At 53.5% G+C, this 20786-nt stretch overlaps 7 protein-coding genes across 7 annotated transcripts; 1 reads left to right on the top strand and 6 right to left on the bottom strand.

Annotated features, from left to right (window-relative positions):
- Positions 1-4145: 4145 nt before the first annotated feature.
- On the bottom strand, positions 4146-4950 carry BDZ83DRAFT_394296 (ribosomal protein S25). Its single transcript, XM_060502810.1, has 3 exons — positions 4862-4950; positions 4732-4760; positions 4146-4538 (listed from the first exon to the last, which is right to left on the bottom strand). The coding sequence occupies exons 1-3, from the start codon at positions 4862-4864 to the stop codon at positions 4298-4300; spliced, it is 273 nt and encodes a 90-aa protein (XP_060363257.1). The 5' UTR covers positions 4865-4950; the 3' UTR covers positions 4146-4297.
- Positions 4951-5339: 389 nt separating this feature from the next.
- Positions 5340-6256, top strand: BDZ83DRAFT_653253 (40S ribosomal protein S5; the record flags this gene model as incomplete). The annotated part of the gene is made up of 3 exons (XM_060510602.1): positions 5340-5479; positions 5639-5822; positions 5939-6256. The coding sequence occupies 3 exons, from the start codon at positions 5340-5342 to the stop codon at positions 6254-6256; spliced, it is 642 nt and encodes a 213-aa protein (XP_060363256.1).
- A 973-nt stretch (positions 6257-7229) lies between these two features.
- Positions 7230-8156, bottom strand: BDZ83DRAFT_581352 (acetyltransferase; the record flags this gene model as incomplete). The annotated part of the gene is made up of 2 exons (XM_060505448.1): positions 7230-7618; positions 7691-8156. The coding sequence occupies 2 exons, from the start codon at positions 8154-8156 to the stop codon at positions 7230-7232; spliced, it is 855 nt and encodes a 284-aa protein (XP_060363255.1).
- A 2148-nt stretch (positions 8157-10304) lies between these two features.
- Positions 10305-10631, bottom strand: BDZ83DRAFT_581297 (heavy-metal-associated domain-containing protein; the record flags this gene model as incomplete). The annotated part of the gene is made up of 2 exons (XM_060505443.1): positions 10305-10468; positions 10544-10631. The coding sequence occupies 2 exons, from the start codon at positions 10629-10631 to the stop codon at positions 10305-10307; spliced, it is 252 nt and encodes an 83-aa protein (XP_060363254.1).
- Positions 10632-11696: 1065 nt separating this feature from the next.
- On the bottom strand, positions 11697-13868 carry BDZ83DRAFT_581393 (transcriptional repressor TCF25-domain-containing protein; the record flags this gene model as incomplete). Its single annotated transcript, XM_060505454.1, has 1 exon — positions 11697-13868. The coding sequence occupies one exon, from the start codon at positions 13866-13868 to the stop codon at positions 11697-11699; it is 2172 nt and encodes a 723-aa protein (XP_060363253.1).
- A 1087-nt stretch (positions 13869-14955) lies between these two features.
- Positions 14956-16994, bottom strand: BDZ83DRAFT_720837 (Scd6-like Sm domain-containing protein; the record flags this gene model as incomplete). The annotated part of the gene is made up of 4 exons (XM_060512311.1): positions 14956-16359; positions 16565-16805; positions 16862-16897; positions 16978-16994. The coding sequence occupies 4 exons, from the start codon at positions 16992-16994 to the stop codon at positions 14956-14958; spliced, it is 1698 nt and encodes a 565-aa protein (XP_060363252.1).
- Positions 16995-18270: 1276 nt separating this feature from the next.
- On the bottom strand, positions 18271-18939 carry BDZ83DRAFT_753700 (uncharacterized protein; the record flags this gene model as incomplete). Its single annotated transcript, XM_060514383.1, has 1 exon — positions 18271-18939. One exon carries the CDS (start codon positions 18937-18939, stop codon positions 18271-18273), a length of 669 nt encoding a protein of 222 aa, XP_060363251.1.
- Between the last annotated feature and the right edge of the window lie 1847 nt (positions 18940-20786).

Genomic DNA, 20786 nt, shown 5'->3' with positions numbered 1-20786 from the left:
AAGGGAGGTGGGCGAGTATTTGTTTCGTCTGTGGTTGTCTTGTCTGCAAGCGGCAGGGAAAAGGGGATCGGAGATGGTGGGAGAGGTGGAGGCGGGAACTTGGAAGGGGAGGAGGAACAAGGAAGTCAAGTCGGGACAGGAACGGCGGAGGCTTTTGGATGCGGGATGGACTTGGACTTTGTAAGTTTGAGGGAAGCAACAAGAGGAGAGGCGAGACAGGCGGATGTGGGCAAACCTGGTTTGGTCACGGTCCATTCAGATGGGGTCAGATCGAGACAGTGCAAGTTGGGAGTAAGGAGGGGAGGACTGAGCAGGAGAGAAGTCAGAACGAAGATGTAAGACAGGGCGGGTGTGGTGCCTGACATCAGGGCCATCATCTGGTGGTGCGCATCATTTTTGGTTGGCACACATGGAGATCACAGGCCGGGAAGGGGAAGGGGCCAGGTACGGGCGGCACACACACACATGCGGACACAGTAAGGAGGGAGGGGCCTGGAGACGGTGTACCGGATAATTACCAATTATATCTGCTGCAGGTCCATGAGAAGGCGCAACGAAGGAAGGGTAGTGAGAGTTCGCCATATCCAGTTTGAGTTCCTTTGGTGTTATTGTAAGTACCTTTCTTTTACCTCACCTATGATCCAACGGAGCTTTTTGAGAGGATAACACATGCTGAGAAAGGTATCTCTCTGTACAGATACCTCAACTCGAAATTGAGGAACCCGTGTGGTCGAATTGCATCTGGAGGAAGGAGGCAAGCAGGTTGCGATTGCCCTGAGGTAAGTGGACGGAGTCAAGCCGGAGGTTGGAAAGACAAGAGGTACGTCGGGGGCTCCGCAGTCTCGCATCAGGAAATCAGGTACCTCGAGTCCTGCACCTGCTCCTGCTGTCTTTTTTTGGTGGTCCTATGTCCTATGGTGGAGTGTGCAATTACCAGGTTGCCATCTGTAATCAGCTGCAAAGGGAATGGTCTCGAGACCCAGTCAATTGGGCGCAGAAGGAGTGTTCATGCGACCCGACCGGGACAGGCGATCCAAATCTAAAAGAGCACCTACGCTCTCACCCTCTACGCAGTACTCCGTACGGATACACGCGCTGCAAGTTGCATGGAAGTGCATAAACCAGGCTCCTGACACCTCAGCTCCTCTCTTGATGCTTCCCCACGCCGCCTAGCCAGCGGCAAAGTTGGGGGAACAGGCTTGACAGGCGACCCCCGAGAAAGCCAGATGGTTGCAAAGCATGAAGTGGAGGGGGCATGTTTGAGACCATGTAGCAGCCTCGTCAATGGCTGAAGTCTTGCGAACACTGACCTCGAAATACACCTCGAGACCTGGTCTGGCGAGTACTGTCCATACTCCATGTTCTGCCTGGATTGAAGGGATCTCAAAGTTAAAGAACGCTAGAGCACTTGCCACATAGGAGCAAGAAAAGATATATTCTATCTTGCTGGTGAGGGTATCCGGCACCACCATGCATACTGCAGAGCACCTATCCATCCCTTGTCTTCGGAGGACCTATGCACCTGCAGCTGGCCTGCATTCATCCATCCATCCGTCCACCCCGGCCACTAATTAAGGTAGACCGTAGACGACAAAGGCACGGTATCCGTACCTGACGGCATCGGCATCCAGGTGGGAGCCAACTTCCTTCCTTCCTTGGAGGCTTAAGCCTTGAGTGCCTTCCATGTGCAGCTCTCCACGACCCTGGAAATCCCACTTTCACCATCTGTCACTACGACCAACAAGGTAAGGTCATTTGCTCTAGGCCCCTCTGTCACTTCCTCCGTTACTTTCTCCAAGATACCTTAGCTTCTCGCCTCTCTACCTCACGGATACCTAACCTCAAGCTAAGGAACCTATGGAAGCAAAGGAAGGTGCTCATGATACTCAACGACTCCCCGTAACTACTTCGCACCTTACCAGCACCTACTTACTTTAGGTACTCCGTACACAGTAAGTGCCTAAGCGGCATTGGTGCACCTACCAAACAGTGGCCGGGATGGACATCACGACGAACCAAGGTTCCTTATGCTCCTTCCCTTCTCCACGAACTCGTCCGAGTCTTGACAGCTAATTTACCTAGTACTATGGAGTAGGTACCTTGGCCTGCCGTACCTGCCTTCCATTTCATCCCACCAACATACCATGCCTTAAAACATGCCTTCAATCCCCATCCTACCACTTCTCACCCTTCATGCCCGCAAATTTACAAGCTTCTTGGGTCTACGCTCCAACTTCAAAGTTGAAACGAACCAAGTGACCCGGTCCATCCTCTTCACTTCTCGTCTTATTCGTCTTTTTGGGGGGGTTCGTCAACCAGTCAGCTGCGTGTTGAGTCTCTCGATCCCGCTGCCATATGGTCTGCCTGTTTCTGCGGCTTGTCATTCGTCAGCTACCACATGACGTTCACGTCTGGCTTACAGCCGCATCATGTGCCGCTTCTTTGTTCAAATGAGACCCTGGAACTTAACCTGTCGACTAGCATTCAACAAGGCATCTCTGGCATTCTTCGGCTTCCCAATCAATGTTCGACCAGTTAATGCTCACTACCCCTCGAAAACTCGATGCACGCAAACTCGCACGCGAACCGTGCTACCACCTTACAGACTAATCACTTCTCATCTCCATCAACCCCTCCAAAAATCCAACTCCAATTCCCCTTGTCGCAGAAAGAGAAGGGGAAAAGGGGCATTTCGTGACGCTGCCAATTTCGACATGACATCAAATTTCGGACCGCCCTAATCAATTTGCCTTCCTGGTCAAACACCCCCAAACTTGATCAAAGCGCCTGGGAAGTCCCGCCGTAGCGCCCAGCCGCCAACGACTGGTTTAATCTCATCAGCCCGAACCACTTCCGAGTCCATTCCTACTGCCAGCCCCTTGACGTGTCCGACATCTCGGGCTCCGGGCTTGGGCCCCGGCAAAGAACTCAAGAAGCCCTTAAACTGTATCCCCGCACCCGGCCTTTGCGTCTTCAAAATCATGAACGCGTGTTCTTAGGCGCAAGACCAGGGAACGGCGTGTTACTGTCAAAGTGGCAGCCAGAGTGATAGCGACATTGACGCTCATGCCAGTACCCATCACAGCGCTGACGCCGATGTCTCCGGAAACCAAGAGCGCGAGTAATTCGTCAAGCGAGTGACAGATTAAAGGGAGCCTCCACTCCGTATGCACAAAATTATTATTACGTTGTCATTACTACCGAAATACGATGGACGGCAAATGAGTCGACCAACGAATATGCGTACAAACCACGATATTGCATTCCATCAAAGAACAATGGTTTTATTCTAGCGTCAGCCTCTCTGGTGGCGGTCGACGAGGCTCAACTAGTGTCGCCATCGTCAAGACCGTAGTACAAAAGCCATCAACAGATCCTTCTGTACTACGAGGGCTTGATGCTCAGACCTCTGTGCAACGGGAACACTTCATCTCAGCCCAGCAACCGTTGTCCTCAATCTGCACGACATCGGGCCTTTGTTAGTCTCTAGGGCTGGATGGACTGCGGGCTAAGAAGCAAAGCAAGCCAGTCTTTCGCTTGGCTCTCGAGCTCCCAGCGCATCATGAAAGTGGAAACACGTAGCGGACGATAATAAGTTGTGTGTCACAGCCCTATAGCATCAGGTGCAGCTGTCTTCTTCGGACGGAAACAATATCTGCGGGCCTCTGGGCGGGCGAGAGTTGTTGTTGCAACATTATTGAGTCTTTGGAGACCGTGAATATCGAAGCAACGACCGCCTTGCTGACGAATGAAATGATTCGCACGGCGATGATTACAGCAATCGGGTGCTGACGTCGAGTTCAAAGCCGCTTCCATCTCACAGTTCACACCCCCGAAGAACTCCGCTTGCCTTCGCACATGGGCTTCAATAGGCGAACCAGCATGGCAAGGGCCACTCACTGCAGCAAGACGAGACTCGACTATGACGTCTGAGGGGAGGACAATGCATATGGGCCGCATGCACTGGGGCGATAACCTTTGGGCCGGTATCATTGGGACGTCAGGACGTGATCATGGTCTATTTGACGACGCAGCAGATGTACGATCAACTCCGTTCCATTTGCGGTGCTAAGCAAATCCGATCCCTAAGGCCCAAGGTATAATGCTTCATTGAGCATCCGAAAAGCCTCCTGACTAGGCAGATATGACCAAATCCGTCCCTGATTCCCGTTGCTTTTTGTTTTTGTCGTCACGCGTACCACGTTCAATGGCTGAGCGGGTTTAGTCAGTACCACCGACGGCACGGGCTGGTGATGAATGTTAGCTTTGGTGCTCCTCGTTGGGTTCTCTCGTAGCACTATAGGTTCGACGTACTGTAGATCTTCATCTTGCTGTGCTGGACGACGGGCTTAATGATGCCCTTCTCCTCAAGGTCGGCAAGGCATCTGCGGGCCAGGGAGCCGTTGATCTTGAGGCGATCGACGAGGACGGCGACGGTCACCAGGCGGTAGGACTGAACATCCTTGTAGAGCTTGTCGGAGGTGGCCTTGTCGAGGATGACGGCGTGCTGGGCCTTGTCCTTGACCTTTCCCTTGGACCTATAACGATGGGTAAGTCGGGTGATCGATGAACGGTATAAGCATTGGCGTCCGAGGATAGAGTATCGTTGGGGAATATTTCGACAAGTTCTTTGTGCGTGTGTGCATAGAATCATACGTACCACTATCGCGACAGAGTCAGCACTTCATCACTTCAAGACACGTTTATGGGAACACGGGTTTTGCGACGAACCTTCTTCTTTTGCTTCTTAGCTCCTGCAGCTGGCGCCTTTACATCCAATTCAAGTCAGCATCGTGATCCGGCCAAGTCGCGAATTTGTGCGTCGCGCACACGGGAGAGGGGCGTCGTTTCGCGTGCGTACCATTTTGTCTGATTTGTGATGTCGTCGGTCGGAATACCAAAGGCACCTAGGTCGTCGGGAGTAGGAATTTCAATTGTATGAGGTTGCGGGAAGAGGTGCCACTCCAGAACCACCCCTCCAGGCCTTTCGGTTGGAGGGTTGGCCAACCCTAACAAATTGCACACGGGCGGGTCCACTTGGCCTGCTTTGAGGGCTCTGATTGGGTGCACACCACCACCATCGCGGGTTGAAAAAATATTTCGCCCAGTGGCCCAGCGAAGAGGACCAGAGCCCGGACCAAAAGCCCTTGGTGGTTCCGTTCCTTGTGCACCAAAGTCACGGTTTTCGAGGAGCGAGCTGGCAAAAATCGAAACCCACTCTGCGGCGTACTTTCGCACTTGGACAACTTCAACCCACGACCACCACATTTTCCCACCCCAAGCCTTTCTCGATCTTCCTTCCCAACAAGGTCTACTAACCCCCCAAAGGTCGAGCGAAAATGTCTGACGGCGGCGATATCGAGGTCGAGAGCGTGGGCAACTACGATGTCCTCCCCAAGGACGTTGTCAAGGAGGTCGGCAACGTCAAGCTCTTCAACAAGTGGGATTACGATGTTGAGGTCCGGGACATCTCTCTGACGTGAGTCCACCTCCCACGCACATTTTTTCTTTCTGTCTGCGCAGGAACGCGATCGACGACGACGACGACGACGAGAGGAACATTATTTTACAGAGGACTCGCAATTGGGAACTGGGACTTGGAGAATTCAAGAAGCTAATCGCGAACCGACTCGAATAGTGACTACATCTCCCTCCGCAACCCCGTCTATGTCACCCACTCCGCTGGCCGCTATGCTGTCAAGCGCTTCCGCAAGGCCAACTGCCCCATCATTGAGCGTCTCACCAACTCCCTCATGATGCACGGCCGCAACAACGGAAAGAAGCTCATGGCTGTCCGCATCGTTGCCCACGCCTTCGAGATCGTATGTCACCCACCCTACCGAGCCCGCACCCACAAGCCAAAAAACCTCTTTGGCCAATCCGACCTACAGACACAATGAGGAGGTACAACACACAAGACTAACACATGCCACTACAGATCCACCTGATGACCGACCAGAACCCCATCCAGATCGCCGTCGACGCCATCGTCAACTGCGGTCCCCGCGAAGACTCCACCCGTATCGGTTCCGCCGGTACCGTCCGTCGCCAGGCCGTCGATGTCTCCCCCCTCCGCCGCGTCAACCAGGCCATCGCCCTCCTCACCACCGGTGCCCGTGAGGCCTCCTTCCGCAACGTCAAGTCCATTGCCGAGTGCCTTGCCGAGGAGCTCATCAACGCCGCCAAGGGCTCCAGCAACTCCTACGCCATCAAGAAGAAGGACGAGCTCGAGCGTGTCGCCAAGTCCAACCGGTAAAGGGTTTTTCATCACTCCCTTTTGTCTATGTGTTTTACCCCTCGTGGAAAGGGCTATGAAACTCTGCTGCTGGGATTTGGAGAGGCGTGTGTCTGGGGACTGTGGGTGGTTTTGTCTTTCTTTCCCCGGGAAATAGTGGGAAAAGGCATAACCTTCTCATGCTCGTTCCCCGTGAACACGCTTGGTTTGGAGAAATGAGAGAAAGGGGAGGGAGCTAAGAAAGGGCGGGCAACAAAAACGTGGAGGAGACCTGTTGAAAAAATGGGGGTTCCATCTACAACCTCCCCCTTTTCCCTATTTCTCTATCGAGACGTCAAAAAACTGCTTTCTGGGGGACAAATCAAATCGGAGGCGTGGTATTACATAACAGGGCAATTCAACGTCTTTTTTCTTCAAATCATGAACGAAAAGAAAGCGGTGTTTTGCGCTGGTGACCCTTTTTGTTTTGCATTTGCGCGCGTTTTGGGGAAATGGGGGAACGCAGCTGCTACGGCATCTTGTCTCTTCACGGCTTAAAAGGTGGTTTATTCCAATACAAGCCGAAGCTCGTCAGAGCAAATGAACAATACCCCGGCGTTTCCCCACGGTGTCTAATGTGAGATGAGAATGATATCCCCTTTGTCTTCCTCCCAGTATCGTCATCGTTGATTGTATGAGACGCCCTGACATCGTAACGTCATAGCATGTCACTGCTTCATCCCACATTATGGTACCCTGGAAACGCATGTATGAACTCGACATGCCCATATCGTCTTGACGAAACTACTAAGTAATATTAAGGGACCATGGTCCAAAAAGCAGAAAGTCATCATGGGGTATCGTAAACCATCAAAGATCCCCCATCTCGATCGACCCAGATCCCCATCATCAATCATTGCTAAGCCAGGCGATGATGCCTCCCCAGCCCTCTATTCTCTCCTTTTAAGCAGCCACCCTCCAGTCCAGCATCACCTTTCTTTCCATCAAACCCCCTTCAAAGAATGGGCTTCTCCTCCTCGACATCCAACCGCATAAACATACCCTTGTGCTCGATCCCCTCCTCCCACCACGTCCCCATCTCCTCGTCGACCCGGAACCCAAACTTCTCCCACGCGCCCACCACGGCCGCCTGCGAGTGCACGCAGACGAGCCCCCTCCACTTGGGCACCTCCTCTGCGCTCGTTGCCCCGATCGCCTCGAGTCCCATCTCCTTGATACTGGGATCAAAGTAGCTCGGGTGCGCCCGCAGCCACGCCAGCGCCGTCGTGACCAGCAGCCTCGCGATCCGGTGTCCCCTAAACTCCTTGACCACGGCCAGCCGGCCCAGTTTCACGTACGGCTCCCGCCCGTCGTGCAGCGCCGTCGCGCGGTCCGGCGCAAAGACTTTTGTTGCTGACATGCGCCTCTCCTCGCCCACGTGCTCCGCCGCGCTCTCGGCCTTTTCCTCCACGGGACTGCTCGCCGACTCGGAAGACTCCTTGTCCGCCACCACCTTCTTCTCCCCGTTCGGCGCAGCATCCGCCGCCACGGCTGGGTCCTCCTTCAACACCCCGTCCCAGTAGACGCCCCCGTTCTTGGGGTGCGGGGCGTGGGGAAAGGGCACCAGGCGGATGGTGCCGATGGGCGTGCTGCGGGTGCTGCTGCGGCGGGGCCGGACGACGTTGCCGGCGTCGTCGAGCACCTCCTGCTCGACGACTTTATTGACGGACGCGTACGAGACCCAATGGCAGGCGCGGCTGTCGTCGGCGTCGAACTCGTTCTCGGCGGGGACGCCTTGCTCCGCGACGAAGACGGCCTCGCGCACCTCCATGGCGTCGCAAATCTCCTTTGGTATCGTCGCCGGCTGCTCGTCGTGCGGCGCGCCGCGGATGTAGGCGTCGAGCCGGGTCGGCTCCAGAAGGGACACGAACGGTGTTCCCATTGTGAACAGTGTTTGTGTATGGAAAGAGCTGCGATGGAAAGAATTTGGTTGTGTGCGAATATAGGACGATTTTTTTTGTTTCTTCCTCGGTGGTAGGTATAGAGATGAGATGGCGGCCTCCGAGATGACTTCTGGAAGCCGGTTCTTCTCCTCCCTCAAATAGTGTTGCCGGTTGAGTTTGAAGTAGAGTTGTAGTCGGATGAAGTGAAAAGTGTCCGTTTTGACTTCAAGGCAGCAGCAGTATGTTTTGCAAAAGCTTGAAAATGCATTAGTGTCGAGAACTGCAACCCAGCGGTCTCATCTTTTGATGCAAGGAAAAGGCAGAAGTGTTATGAGAGGTTCGGGCAGCTAACTAAGGGTAAGGGTACGTGCTCTGTACTTCGTGCATCTCACCAAATAATTCGTCTGGCAAGACCCCGTGGAAGCAAAAAAAAAACGGGGAACGGTACAAGCACCGCCACCCACTTTCGGGTCCGGTCGTCATCTGGCAGGGCCGGACGGTCATCTGTCTGTGTGACGCTTTCCCTTTTCACTTGTCTCTCCCACCTCCCACCATCCTAGACAGACCTCAGGCGCGCAAAGCAAAGAAAACACCGATGGCCACACCGCAAAAACGTATCCAGCCGCTTCATCGGCCGGCGCTTTGTGCGGGTTACCCCCCGTGGCCCCCAGCCCTTTCTCATCGCCCCCCACCACCCACGGCGCAAAAATGACGTTGGTAGGCACTCCTCCCCGGCTCCCCGGGTGGCGTTGGCGGGTGTGGGTACCCTTGGGACTGAGGTGAGCTCCGGGTGTCGACAGCCACTGCTGGATACCTTACCTTACTACCTGGCCGCCCTACGTAACTAACCAGACGTATGCTTCCAAACATGCTGCCTATCTCTTTCTTTCAGGGTCCTTACTTCACGTTTTCTCCCGTCTCATGCTCGATCTAGAGGCTCCCATTGGGCAAGGCACCAAGATCGGCGGTGGGAGATCCCCAAGGCCCTTCTAATGTGTCCCTTGATGAGACGGCGGCGACCTTATTGCAGACCGAAGTAGGTAGCAACCCTGCCATCCATGGCAAAACTTCATTGAGGACAAGAGGGGCACGTCCATCCCGGGCCAATAACGAAGTTTCTAGATAGGAGGGGCAGCTTCTTGTTGTCTCGGTAGCCATCTGCGGTCCAACAAAGCTTCCCGCCGTTCCATGTTGAGATGACATATCAATAAAGCCCAAGCCGATCAGCTTGTTCATGCCGCATTACGCGTGCTGCTGCAGTTATGCGAAATCTTCAGAGAGTAGCTCGGAGCAGGCAAGGCCTTATATTAATGTCACCTAGATGAGGGCGGGTTATCTCTTCTCCACTGCTATTGGCATTACCACCATCATTTTGAGAATAGGTGATGAAATGCGACGATAAGGACCCTGATCTTAGGCTGATATGGTAACATTGGCATCGTGAGCTACAATCTAGGAGGCAACAGATATGGCCCTGATTCGCCCAGTTCCGACGCCTTGTTTGCAAACAAAGTCCAAAGAGCTCCGGCAGTGATATTTGTTAGGAGTATACTATGTTTTGTGGGTAGCGATGCTCGAGTGATAGTACGTACCTCTGTGTGAGCCGGTGACAGCAAACATTCACTGGAAAATCTTACAAACTTCCCCTTCGCAATGAGATCTTGCGCAGCTTCAAAGTTTCAAAAGTTAAAACGCCAAGATTGGCTGGACGGTTGGCAAGGAACCATTGAAGATGATGATCTATAACTCATAAAGATTATCGGGTGGGCTGTGGCTTCACGGCAAAGAGCACAGGATATGGCCAGAAGAAGACCCTAAAGGCTACTCCTCCAGCCATTGGCATCCAGCCATGAAAAGCTATTCACATGTGGCCACAGTCAAGCAACAACACAGTGCTTGAGCCATATACCTTTTGGGGCCTTCCATTCTCGATAGCAGAAAGTAGACGCAGACAAGTGTGAAAAGTCGAAGCGACCATAGTATATCTATTTTTGATGAGGGGTTTCTCCAGTGCGCAAAAGCAAAAAAGTCCTCCGCAGCAAAAAACGTAGTGTCGCACCACGTTCAGTCGCAGTGGTCCATAACATTTCCATGTAAACTCCTTGCCCAAACAATGTTCCGTCCGCTACTCAGATCGAGAAAAGTGTTTATGCGGTGACCTCGATGCTCTGCTCAACACCGTCGGCGCTGCCAGAGTTGACCTTCTTGCCAGTCTTGGAGATGGTCTGGAGAACCTTCTCGTAGGGCAGGCTGTCCTCAGCGATAACGGTGGCGGTCTGGCTCTCGAGAGAGACTTCGTACGACTTGACGCCTGTATTCGGACAAAGCTTCGGTCAGCACATGTTCTTTCGGCATGGGGAGGGAATCTGTGGGGAGGGGGACTAACCATCCAGCTTCTTCAGGACACGGTCAACGGCGCCGGAGCAGCCGCCGCAGCTCATGCTGACGTTGAACTTGTAGGTGTGCTCAGCCATTGTGTCGGTTTTTGGTGGTGGTGTTTGGAAGGAGTTTGAAAGGTTGGAAATTCGGTGGGTTGCAGGTGGGAGAGTTTGCGGTATGGCGTTTGGCGGGGTAGAAGAGAGCTATTAAGGAGGGGCAAGGAAAGCTCCAGTCGTTTATAATCCTGTGTGGTTTACGGTGAGTCGCTTGTATTACGAGAACTGTTGAAGGAAGGGGTATCTTTAAGTCGAAAATAGAAAATCAGAGAAGAATCATCGGCAGTCCGAATGAGATGGTGGTCATCTGGACGATTATATATCTGTCCTCCTTGGTGCTGCTAAATCGCATTATTAATTCCCATAGGAACCGCCCGTCGATGGCGCAAGAGAAGGCCGCGCAGCACGCTCACTGACATCCGAACCCTCCACTCTGGTACTCCCACCTACCAACCCCCCAGTAGCCGCTAGCGCCTAAGTTGAACCGACCACCCCCAGAAGGAAGAGTTCCCCGTCTCGCTTCTGAAACTTGCTCACCTCAGCCCTTTGCAACTTCCAAAATGCTCTTTTCTGATTCTCTCCCCGAATCACCCCCCTGAAACAGAGGGACCCCCCCCCCCCATTCCCGCCGTGAGGTACTGAGTGAGCGCATTTCATTTCAGAGTGTCAGTGGTACAGATAATTGCACAAGTGTATTACAAAGTGAAGTACCTTACAGGACAGATATTATGTCGCGGGTTGCGACTACAGACCCTTCACACGTGAGATGTCCCAGGATCCAGGGAACCGCCTCCGTTTCTCTTTCTTCATACTTGGCAGATCGTCCTTGCTTCCGCCCCCTTCTCTCGTTCCGACCTTTCATGGATGTCGCGTGCGGTCGAACCCGCAAGTTAGTCTGCTCGCGCTAGGACAGGGGTCCGTGTGCATGTTGAGGACGACTGCAAGTTGATTTCGGGCTGATACGTAGTAGTATGTATGGTAAGAATAAACGAGGTGGACATCATTTGATCAATTCTCTTGTTTGGGTATCCTCTATACCTCTAAGAATCTATCGAGGGCAACAAAACCTTCATGTAGATAGGCACAGCCAGTTGATCGTTGCGGCTAGTTTGCCCCAGGCTGTTGACGTGCCTCATCACCACCAGCACCCTCGTCGCCGTCAACCAGAGGCGGCATTTCCTCATCCGTGCCTTCCGCCTCATCGCCAACGGTTGGTTCAGCGGGCCAACCGCCGGGTATCATAGACGCCAGCAAGTCAGCAAGCCGCTGCACCACGCCAGCCGATGGGGGTTGCCCTCCTTCGCCCTCCAAGAAATCGTCGTCATCGTCGTCGCCCTCACCTTCAGAGAATGCTCCCTCCCATGCATCACCAAAGTCGCCATCGCCATCGCCGGCGTCATCTTCGTCTTCTGGGAACGCACCCATCATTCCTCCCATAGCACCAGCTCCTGCGGCCGCGCCGGCTCCACCGCCCCGGGCATCTGCTCGCTGACGCTGTCTGCGAAGCATGTTGAGAAGTGCTCGCTCCTGGACGAGCATGCCTCCACCCTGCCCGTTGTCTTGCCGCCACGGCATCCGAACTCCCTCACTCGAAAAGATGTTCTCATCCTCCAGAGGCGGGAGCGGATCGAAGGCGTAGTTTGGCTCCCGGGTGAGAATGGCCCTCGGAATGCCACTCAACAAGGCCGGCGTGTCCTCCAACCACGTCCATCTCGCTGTACGGGTTGTTGCCGGCATATCCTCAGGAAGCGTCTCTGTCGGCTTCTTCGCAATCTTGACGGCCTCTTTGAGCAAATCGATTGCTTGCGTGTTGTTCCAGATGTCCTTTGCCTGGTGAACGTACAGCTTCGTCCAGAACTCGCGCTCGTCCGTGTCAGGTCGAACTCCCCACAAGGGGGGCGGCGCTTCCAGGTTCAGCGCCTGGAAGAGGGCACAGTATAGCCACGGCAACCGCTCCATGCCGGCCACTGCAGCCATCTTTGCTCCCTTCGTGTCACCCACCTGAAGCTTGGCGAGGACCATGGTTTGCTTGATGTAGGTGTCGTCCGTCTCATCGGCCACGAACTCACCAGTATTGAGGAACTCAATGAGCCACTGCGCTTGACGTGCTCGGATTGCTAGAGTGTGGATGAAATACTTCATGCCGTAAGGATCATTCGGGTTGAGACTGAACAGAAGCTTCGCCCACTCAAGAGCCGTCCTATACGTCCCCTTGCGGATGAGACTCTTGAGATATGTATATCCTGCCAACCAGAGTTCGCGGTTCTCGGGACGGCGGAAGTCCAGGCGAGCCTTGCCCTGCTCCAATTTCTGTCTAAAGGCGGATGTCGTAGATCGGCCGAATGTGAAGAGTGCTCGCTCGCAGAGGTCTGCAGCCAGTGACTGGTTCTGGTCCTGGATAGCCACCTTGCTCACTTGGAGCAAAGTCGAGATGTGATAGGGATACCGTATCAACAGGTTCACCATCTGCATGGGGTCACCAAGCTGAACGCAGCTGAAGAACATGATCTGGACGTTGTCGTAAGCCTTCTCGTGGACAAAAGCGAACTCGGTAAGACCATCGGAGCCCTTTCTGATCTCCTTCATGACCAGGCCCACGGCAGTAGCGCGGGGCCACGTCTCCTTGCCTTGGATGAAAACATTGCGTCGCAGCGAAATCTCAGGCAACTTCTTCCGCGGGTCCCCTCGAAGCGCCGTCTCCAGATCGACCTGCTGAGTCGGGCCTCTTTGTCGGCGCGCCGCCTCCTGCTCGGCTCTCTCTTCATCTTGGGCAGCTTGAATGGCCTCCTTTCCGAAAAGAGCTCGCATCTCGTGAATCGCTCTCAGGTATTGAGTGTTGATCTGCAACAAGTCGTCGATATCGCGGCTGCGCTGGGCAAGGTTGTCCGAGGCATCGGTGCTTGCATTGCGGGCTATTTTGAGCTCCTGAAGGGCCCGGTCAATCTCATCCTCCTTGTCGTCGGCTGGTTTGGGAGGTTCGTCCTGGGTCGCAGCCCTCTTGGTCTTCTTCTTCTTTTTCTTGTTCTTCTTTTTCGCAGGCTGCGGCACTACTTCTGGCTCAGGCTCCGGTTCGTCTTGCGCATCATCAGACTTCTCGTCGTCGTTCTCATCGTCGTCGTCATCGTCGCCTCCGAGAGCTGCAAATAAACTCTGTCGGGGCTTGATGGGCGCTGGCTCGGGTTCCTCTTCGCTGGACTCGTCTGCAGTGGCCTGGGCTTCTTGGAGCTGTTCGAGCTCCCGCTGCTTTTGCAGCTTGCGTAGCTGACGGCTCGACATTGCGCAATAGTTCAATCAGTGAGAGCTTCTCAGTGGTGAGGTGAGTGTTGGAGGGGAATAACTGTTGTCGTGGGAGATTTTTTCGGAATTGATTAGCGACAGTGGCACAAGTCTTGTGTGCCTACTAGAGGTTTACAAGCAGAGTGCGTCACGCCGAAAACGTGTCTGACTGAGGTGCATGACGTTTGGCGGGGTGTGGCGGGGCAAATTTTATACATCAATTCACGACCTATCTCCAGTATCCGCACCAGCAACCTATCTTCGGCACTTGCAGGGCAAACACACTTGAGAGTTCTCCGATCCAACAATCGACAAGGTGGAGCTTCCTTGCAGCGCAATGTATTACCATGGCTTTCTTGGCATTGTCCGCATCCTTCCGTTAATTTCTGCCAACATTGTCACAGTAGAATGGACAAGGTGCACTTGAAAATTGGTGGCTGGCGTGATTGCATTCGATGATGGAAGACCCAGAGTCTTTATCCACGTCGCCTGATTCTAGGTTCTACCACCAAAAGAAATCCTCTTTTTCTCGTACCTTCTCCAATCCTGATCGCTTGGATTCAGACCTTCAGGGTACTCATGCTCCCTTTCATATGCCAGGTAGAAGACCTGTCTCTACTGTCGTATCGTGTTGTTCCGGGTTGTCCCCCGATCCAACGAGTAAACGAGAAGTCAATGCTAGCTACTCACGCCTGATATTCCCTTTTTGTCGTCACCGCGCATTCATGAGACCGCAGCTCCCATTGCTTGCGGCTACCACTTGCCAAACTCCTTCCGATCCCATGCGTGTCAAAATAGCAGTCCTATGATTCCTGCCCATCTGGCAAAACCAATGCAGAGGACTTGCCTGCCCAGTGCTCCATCGCCAAGGGAATCCGAGAAAAATCGAGAATCGAGGAGTGATAATACATCGTATAAAGTGTTGCATGATTGGCATGTCTTGAAAGGACGCATGCTCCATTCAAAAATCGAGTTACGTCCGTTAAAATCGTGAGTCCTTCGCCCGATCCGGAATCGCAGTGTCCGAAGACAGATTGCTCCAAGCAGCATGCGAAACCGTTCGCGATGCCCTGGCCTCAAGAGGCGTCTAGTTCGCAGCCGGAGACGGGGCACCTTGGCCACCACGACCACGGTAGCTGCCTCTTCCGCCACGACCGCCACTAAAACCGCGTCCGCGGCCACGGCCTCTGCCACGGTAGCCTCTGTATACGCCATCAACACTTCCTTGGCCGAAGGTCTCCATGTTCTTGCGTTGTTCCTCACCGCGCCATTCACGACCGCCGGGCTTCTGACCGTTGTTGTCTGCCCGATCTTTAGCCTCGCTCGAGATGTTGTCGAAGAATGATCGGGTCTTGTTGTACGCAATCGGCGGGTTAGTGCCTGGGACCTCGGGAGCAGGAACTTCGGCTGCAGGTCCATTGCTAGGAGTCTCGTTCAGAGGCGATCCAGCGATCGCTTCCTTCACCAGGTCATCCTTGTTGAACTTCGCATTGGCTTGAGCGAAGTCAAAGTCCGCATCTGGCACGTCGACCTTAGCCTGGCCCTGGCCCTGGGCTGAACCTTGGCGGCCGCCGCGGCCTCGTCCCCGGCCTCCTCCTGGCTGGGTTGTTCGGGCAGCGTTGACTCTCATTTCATTGACCTTCTTAGTCAAGTTGTCCATCGCATTGCCGTTGCCCTGGGGCGCAGCCGGAACTGCAACGTTGCCAGCATTCATGTTCGCCATAGCCAAAGCGACGGCGGCCTTTGCTGCCTCAGTCGCGTCGCGTACAGAAGCGGCAGTGGGCGCCGCGGCAGCCTTAGGAGCAGATTGCGCAGCGTTGCTATCGTTCACAGGCACCGGGAAGGCCTTGGGCATAGAACCAGCCAGGGGAATCACAGGCTGGACGCGGCCAATGTTCTTCGGTCCTGTGGGCACAGGAAGCTCGACAGGCTTAGCGGGGCCAGCTGCGTTCAAAGATGCAGCAGTCGCCTTGACCTCTGCCACAGAGGGCTTCGAGTCGACAGGGGGCGTCGGGGCGGGTGCCTGGAACCCAGGCGGAGGTGCCGTCTTCGGTTCGCTTGGTGCACCTTGAGCGGCCGGGGTGGCGGGCTTCTGCTTGTCACCAGCAGCGCCAATCGGCGCAGGCTTTCCATCCTGAGGACCGGGAGTGCCACGGTTCTCAGGAGCCTGACCAGGTACACCACCAGGGCCGTGAGGTCCGCCGGGACCTGCAGGTCCACGGGGACCGGGAGGGTAGTTGTTGTAGTTATTCCACTGTTCAGGGCCGGGAGGGAAGCCTTGGCCCGGGGGACCGGGAGGGAACCATCCTGGCGGAGGAGGGTAGGGCATGCCGCCCATCCCAGCGGGAGGAACGGGACCACCGCGACCAGGACCGGGGGCGGGACCCCATGGGCCAGGTGGGGGGTAAAAGTTGTTCTGGAAAGGAGGTTGACCGAAGCCAGGCGCAGGAGGCGGCTGGTTGTTGGGTCCCTGGCCGGGGCGAGGACGAGCCTGCATTGCGCATCATAATTAGCCATGTTGTCGATACATTGTATCAAACAATTCGAGAAGTGACGCTTCAATTCAGAAGGAAGGCAACGGAAATTTCGACATCGTGTAAGTTGCGCTTTTCCGACAAGACGATAAAGATTTACATCCGCAATATTTCATCATGAAATGCGTCGAGGGGGAGGGGTTACGCGGAAGTAATACTTACGTTGACAATGGCAGGGTCCTCAGGCATGGCAGGAGGCTTGTTCTCCTTGATGCCTGGGTGGTCTTCGATCCTCAAATCTTTGACATCGCTGCCACGGAAAATGATGTAGTCATAAACCTGATCGGAGGGTGCTATCTCTTCTTCGGGCCTGTTCCTTCGACCCTCAGTTCCGAAAGAGCGAACATTCTCGAGCGAGACGGTAGACTCGTCTGAGTTGATCTCGTGAAGAACGCCGACATATCTAGAGGCGATGAGCAAGGGGACTGGGGAGCAGTGCAGAGTCCTCCAAGTCCTTACCGAATGTCGCTCTTGGAGATGAGGGAGATGCGAGATCTATATATATATGTATGTGGTTAGCAAGGATGTCGAGCGAAATTGCGCTTGAGATTGGGAGGGTCCCCAGGTCTTCGTACCCTAAGAATTCTGACATCTCGGTTATGAGGGTTGCGTAAAAGACGCAACCAAGCTTTGGATTCGCGTCTTTGGGAGAATGGAAAGGAAAGAAAAGTCAAGCCGCGAACCAATGCGCTCCTGGAGAAAAGTAAATACAATGCCGGGAAGAGGACGCGCAAGAGGAAGGAAGATGGGATTGGAGGTGGTTGGGGTCGTTGAGAGAAGAGGAGGAGGGAGAGCGAAGCAGGTAAGGTATTTGTGTGGAGGAAAGGTTTGATGGCGGGAGGTGGAAGGACAGCAAACAGAAAGCGAGAGGCTGAAATCCCCACTTCTCACCGCATTGGGTTGGAGCCCTCCACCTTTCCTCGTTCCTGCCCTGCACCCCACGGCTGAACCTCGGTGGAAGAAGCTCCTGAGCTAAAGAGGGGCCTTTCTCACCTTAGGTTCCTCAAGGTACCTATCCATGGGTTGGTCACCTTAAAGGGTTCCTACCTCACCTTGGCAGGTGGCCCTAGCTGTTGCTCCTGCCAGGGCAGAGCTTCTTCTTCTTTAGGGTTCTTCCACCTCAGAGAGGCGCAAGCGATGCTATTCACAAACAAGATATTGCTGCCTCAACCAAGGCATTCCGCTTCCAATCATTGCATAGCTAGATTCTTATCACAGCATTCTGGTCACGCTTTCCATTGCAAGTATCTTAGGAACGAAACTTGCCACCCTAGAATATGTTGTAAGCTCCTTCCAGTGTCATGGGCATACGGAGGTAATTTCATTCCTGTTAATATGCAAAACTTACAAAATACCACGAAGCATCGGTTTGGTGCAGAAGTGTATAGGACAGGGGCTGTCAACGTGCACCTCTCATGGTGGACGGAAATTATTCGAAAGATTTCACATTTGCGCTAAGCCTTTGCTGGTGGTTTTCCTTGAGGCTACTTGCTCTCTCTCTCTGAATAACCTCCCCGTATTTCCGTGCTTTGTGCAATACGGATTCCAAGTTAGACTTGTTTCGACGGCCCTAGCTACTCAAAAGAATTTCCGCTGGTTTCTTTGCAGCCCAAAGTCCGGCAAAGAAGGTCGAATTTCTCAATGCTTCATACGTCTTTGTTTCCTTCCAGGTGTTCTGGCCACCAATAATAACCGCGCCGAAAGCCAATGCGGCATATTCAATCCATAGCCAGCACTGGTTTTTGCCAACTGCAAACTTTTTTCCAATGCACTAGAGCCATATAACATGTCTTCGTTCCACCTCCTCTTTCTGCCTCTTATACTGATTGACTTCGACAGCATCTCTTTCTTCTCTTGTTCAACGCCGCCTAAGCTTTGTCTTCGTCCGTGATCGATGTCTCGTTGCCCTCTGTCTCAAGGATGATTTCGTCAATGATTTCTCGGGTCCAATCGTTGAGACTATTCGGATCTATGTGGTTGTTTGGACCAGTCTCGGTTGAAGCATCGTTCCCAGGTGAGAAGATGCCCCTTCTGTCATCAGAGCCGATAACATGTTCTTGGTGAATCGATGCATGCTCTTTCCACGCCACATCTCCAAGTGCCAAGTCTATTCGGTCCTGAACGTTGCGCTGTTTGGGAGGAGGCAGACATTTGTTGTTCGAAGCCCTCCGACTCGCTTCCTTGTACACTGCAAGCGTAGGCCATTCAGCACATCGATCTTGTGCCCTATCCGTTATCTTGGTGTACTGAATGTTCCAACATGGATCAGCTCCATACAATGGGTTGGCAGTGGCCAAACTCGGCCCTGAACCGGAGGCCGGATCTTGAATCGAAGCTGGTTCTCTGCTGGAAGGAAGACCCGGGCCGCCGCCTCCTTTCTGTCTCGCCATCTTCTGTTGTTCTGTCTTCAATCTAATGGCCTGTAACACAGCGGCGTTTTGTTGTATCTTGCGGTCTTTCTCGGCTAGGACAACTTCCAAGTACTCCTCGAATGTGGCCGGGGCAGCAGACGACCTGCTGAAGCCAAGGCGTTGCATTTCGAGCTGCACTCTCGAAAAAGCGTCCGTCAACTCCGTCTTGGGGCTCCGCCAGACCTTAGACTGGCAGTGACTGGGTACGGCTTGAGGAACCACTTGAAGAGGTACTGGGGCAACCTTCGCTATTTGTCTTCTGTCGGCTGCAGGGTCTTTTGGTGCATTTGGAGGGGGTCGAGTGTGAAAGACGCGACTATGATAGACTGGGATATGATGCAACTGTATCTGGCGTCTTCGGTCTGCTGCTGGGGCTGTGGGTGTGCCAGGAGGTATGCCGTTCTTTGATGGATGGATGTGGTGGTCTTTGCAATTTTCGACGCCATCAAGAGCAGAACTCGATGTCTCTGTTGACTGCTGGCTTGTGCTGGATGAGGCTGTCGGAGAAGATGGGACGTTGATGACCTTGGGCTGGACTTTCCGACTGCGTTGTCGTCGCAAGGAAAGTGTCTCTCCATTGGAGGGCATGGTCCTGTTGGCGTTCGTGGAGCATTTCCCCAATCCAAGGTGGAAAGGACGTCCCGGAATAAACTCCGGAGTCGCACCTAGACTATTCATTTTCGACACTTCGAGTGGCTCTGAGAAGGAAGTCTGCTTGCCGGTAGCTGAGTGAGAGCGATGCTACTACGCTACTGAAAAGCTATTGTCGGTACGTGGAATAACGAATGGAAAAGGTGTTTTGCCCACACTGAGAGAATGGAACTCATTTAATCGTACTCGTAGGCGTTGTAGTGTTGAATCGACGATATTGCGTAAATGCGTGAATGAGTGGTGAAAGTGATAGAGTGCTCACTCTCTTGGGGAGAGGTGGATCACTCGAACCACTAGGACTGCGAGGATAAGTGACGGTGAAGAGTTACAAGGAGAGGCAAGGTAGAAAGCAAAGAGCTGAAGACAGAGGCAGGGCAAAGGAAGGCAAGATTCGTAGATCGGAGTAGTGGGAGGTGGGAGGCATGATGTGGGTGCACCTTTGCTAACGGAAGGCAGGCACCTTCCCACGCGCCCTCTCTATATCGACCAGACGGTCGGAAATAATTTATTCTGCTTAGACCAGCCTTGAACAATTGTTTTCATGCTACAAAATGCGATCACAACAATTAAAGACTTGGTCTGCAAAGATTCACTTGAAACGCGGAACCCAGGGACCTTCAAGGACCTTTCTATCTTCCGAGAACCATCTCTTTTTCTTGCGACCAGATATAAAGGGTCTCGAATAATCACTTCATGGGAGTACTCGACAGAAATTTCTCGACTGAAGATGAAGTTGCCAGAAGAAAGGCCAGAAGGAGACAAGCAAAGACAAAGCCAACGGCAACTTCAAACACTGCAGTGTAGCATGAGTAACACTCGGCTGGATCATCAGTGCGGTGGATTCCTAAGTGAAAGGGACCTGTTTTGAAACCTTGGCCCCCAAGATCACAGGTTAAAGCAGAACCACGGTCGATACTGTCCTGAACAGTCCATCTAAGGTAGTCTCGAAGGCTACATCTTCAGAGTCCGTGGTCGTACAACGAGCGGTCGAGAGAGAGATCAAAAGGCGATATAGTCGGAGGAAAACACCAGAGGTCCCAGATACAGCCTACTCAGATCCCGAAAATCTCCAGCGCAAAAAAAGTGATAGGGCGGCAAGCAAGGTTCCCAAATTCGCTGTTAGTTCATGAGGTGCCTTCTCGAGAACCTTGAAGGGACTGGTGTCTAAGCGGCTTTGATTCGAAACTCACATTTCTTGGAAAACTTCAGGTGTTTTCCCAACAGAAGAGGAGTGTAGTAGAAATCTACGAGCTGCTTGCTAAACATTTCTATGTTGAAGCTACGTGCGCCAGTTCAAGGACGACTTGTCGCAACGGGCGGCC

Source organism: Colletotrichum acutatum (genome assembly GCF_030867785.1).
Source record: "Colletotrichum acutatum strain CBS 112980 chromosome Unknown BDZ83scaffold_68, whole genome shotgun sequence".
NCBI classification, from domain to species: Eukaryota; Fungi; Ascomycota; class Sordariomycetes; order Glomerellales; family Glomerellaceae; genus Colletotrichum; species Colletotrichum acutatum.
The sequence above is the reverse complement of the archived record's forward strand: the minus strand, read 5'-3'. Positions and strand labels throughout refer to the sequence as shown.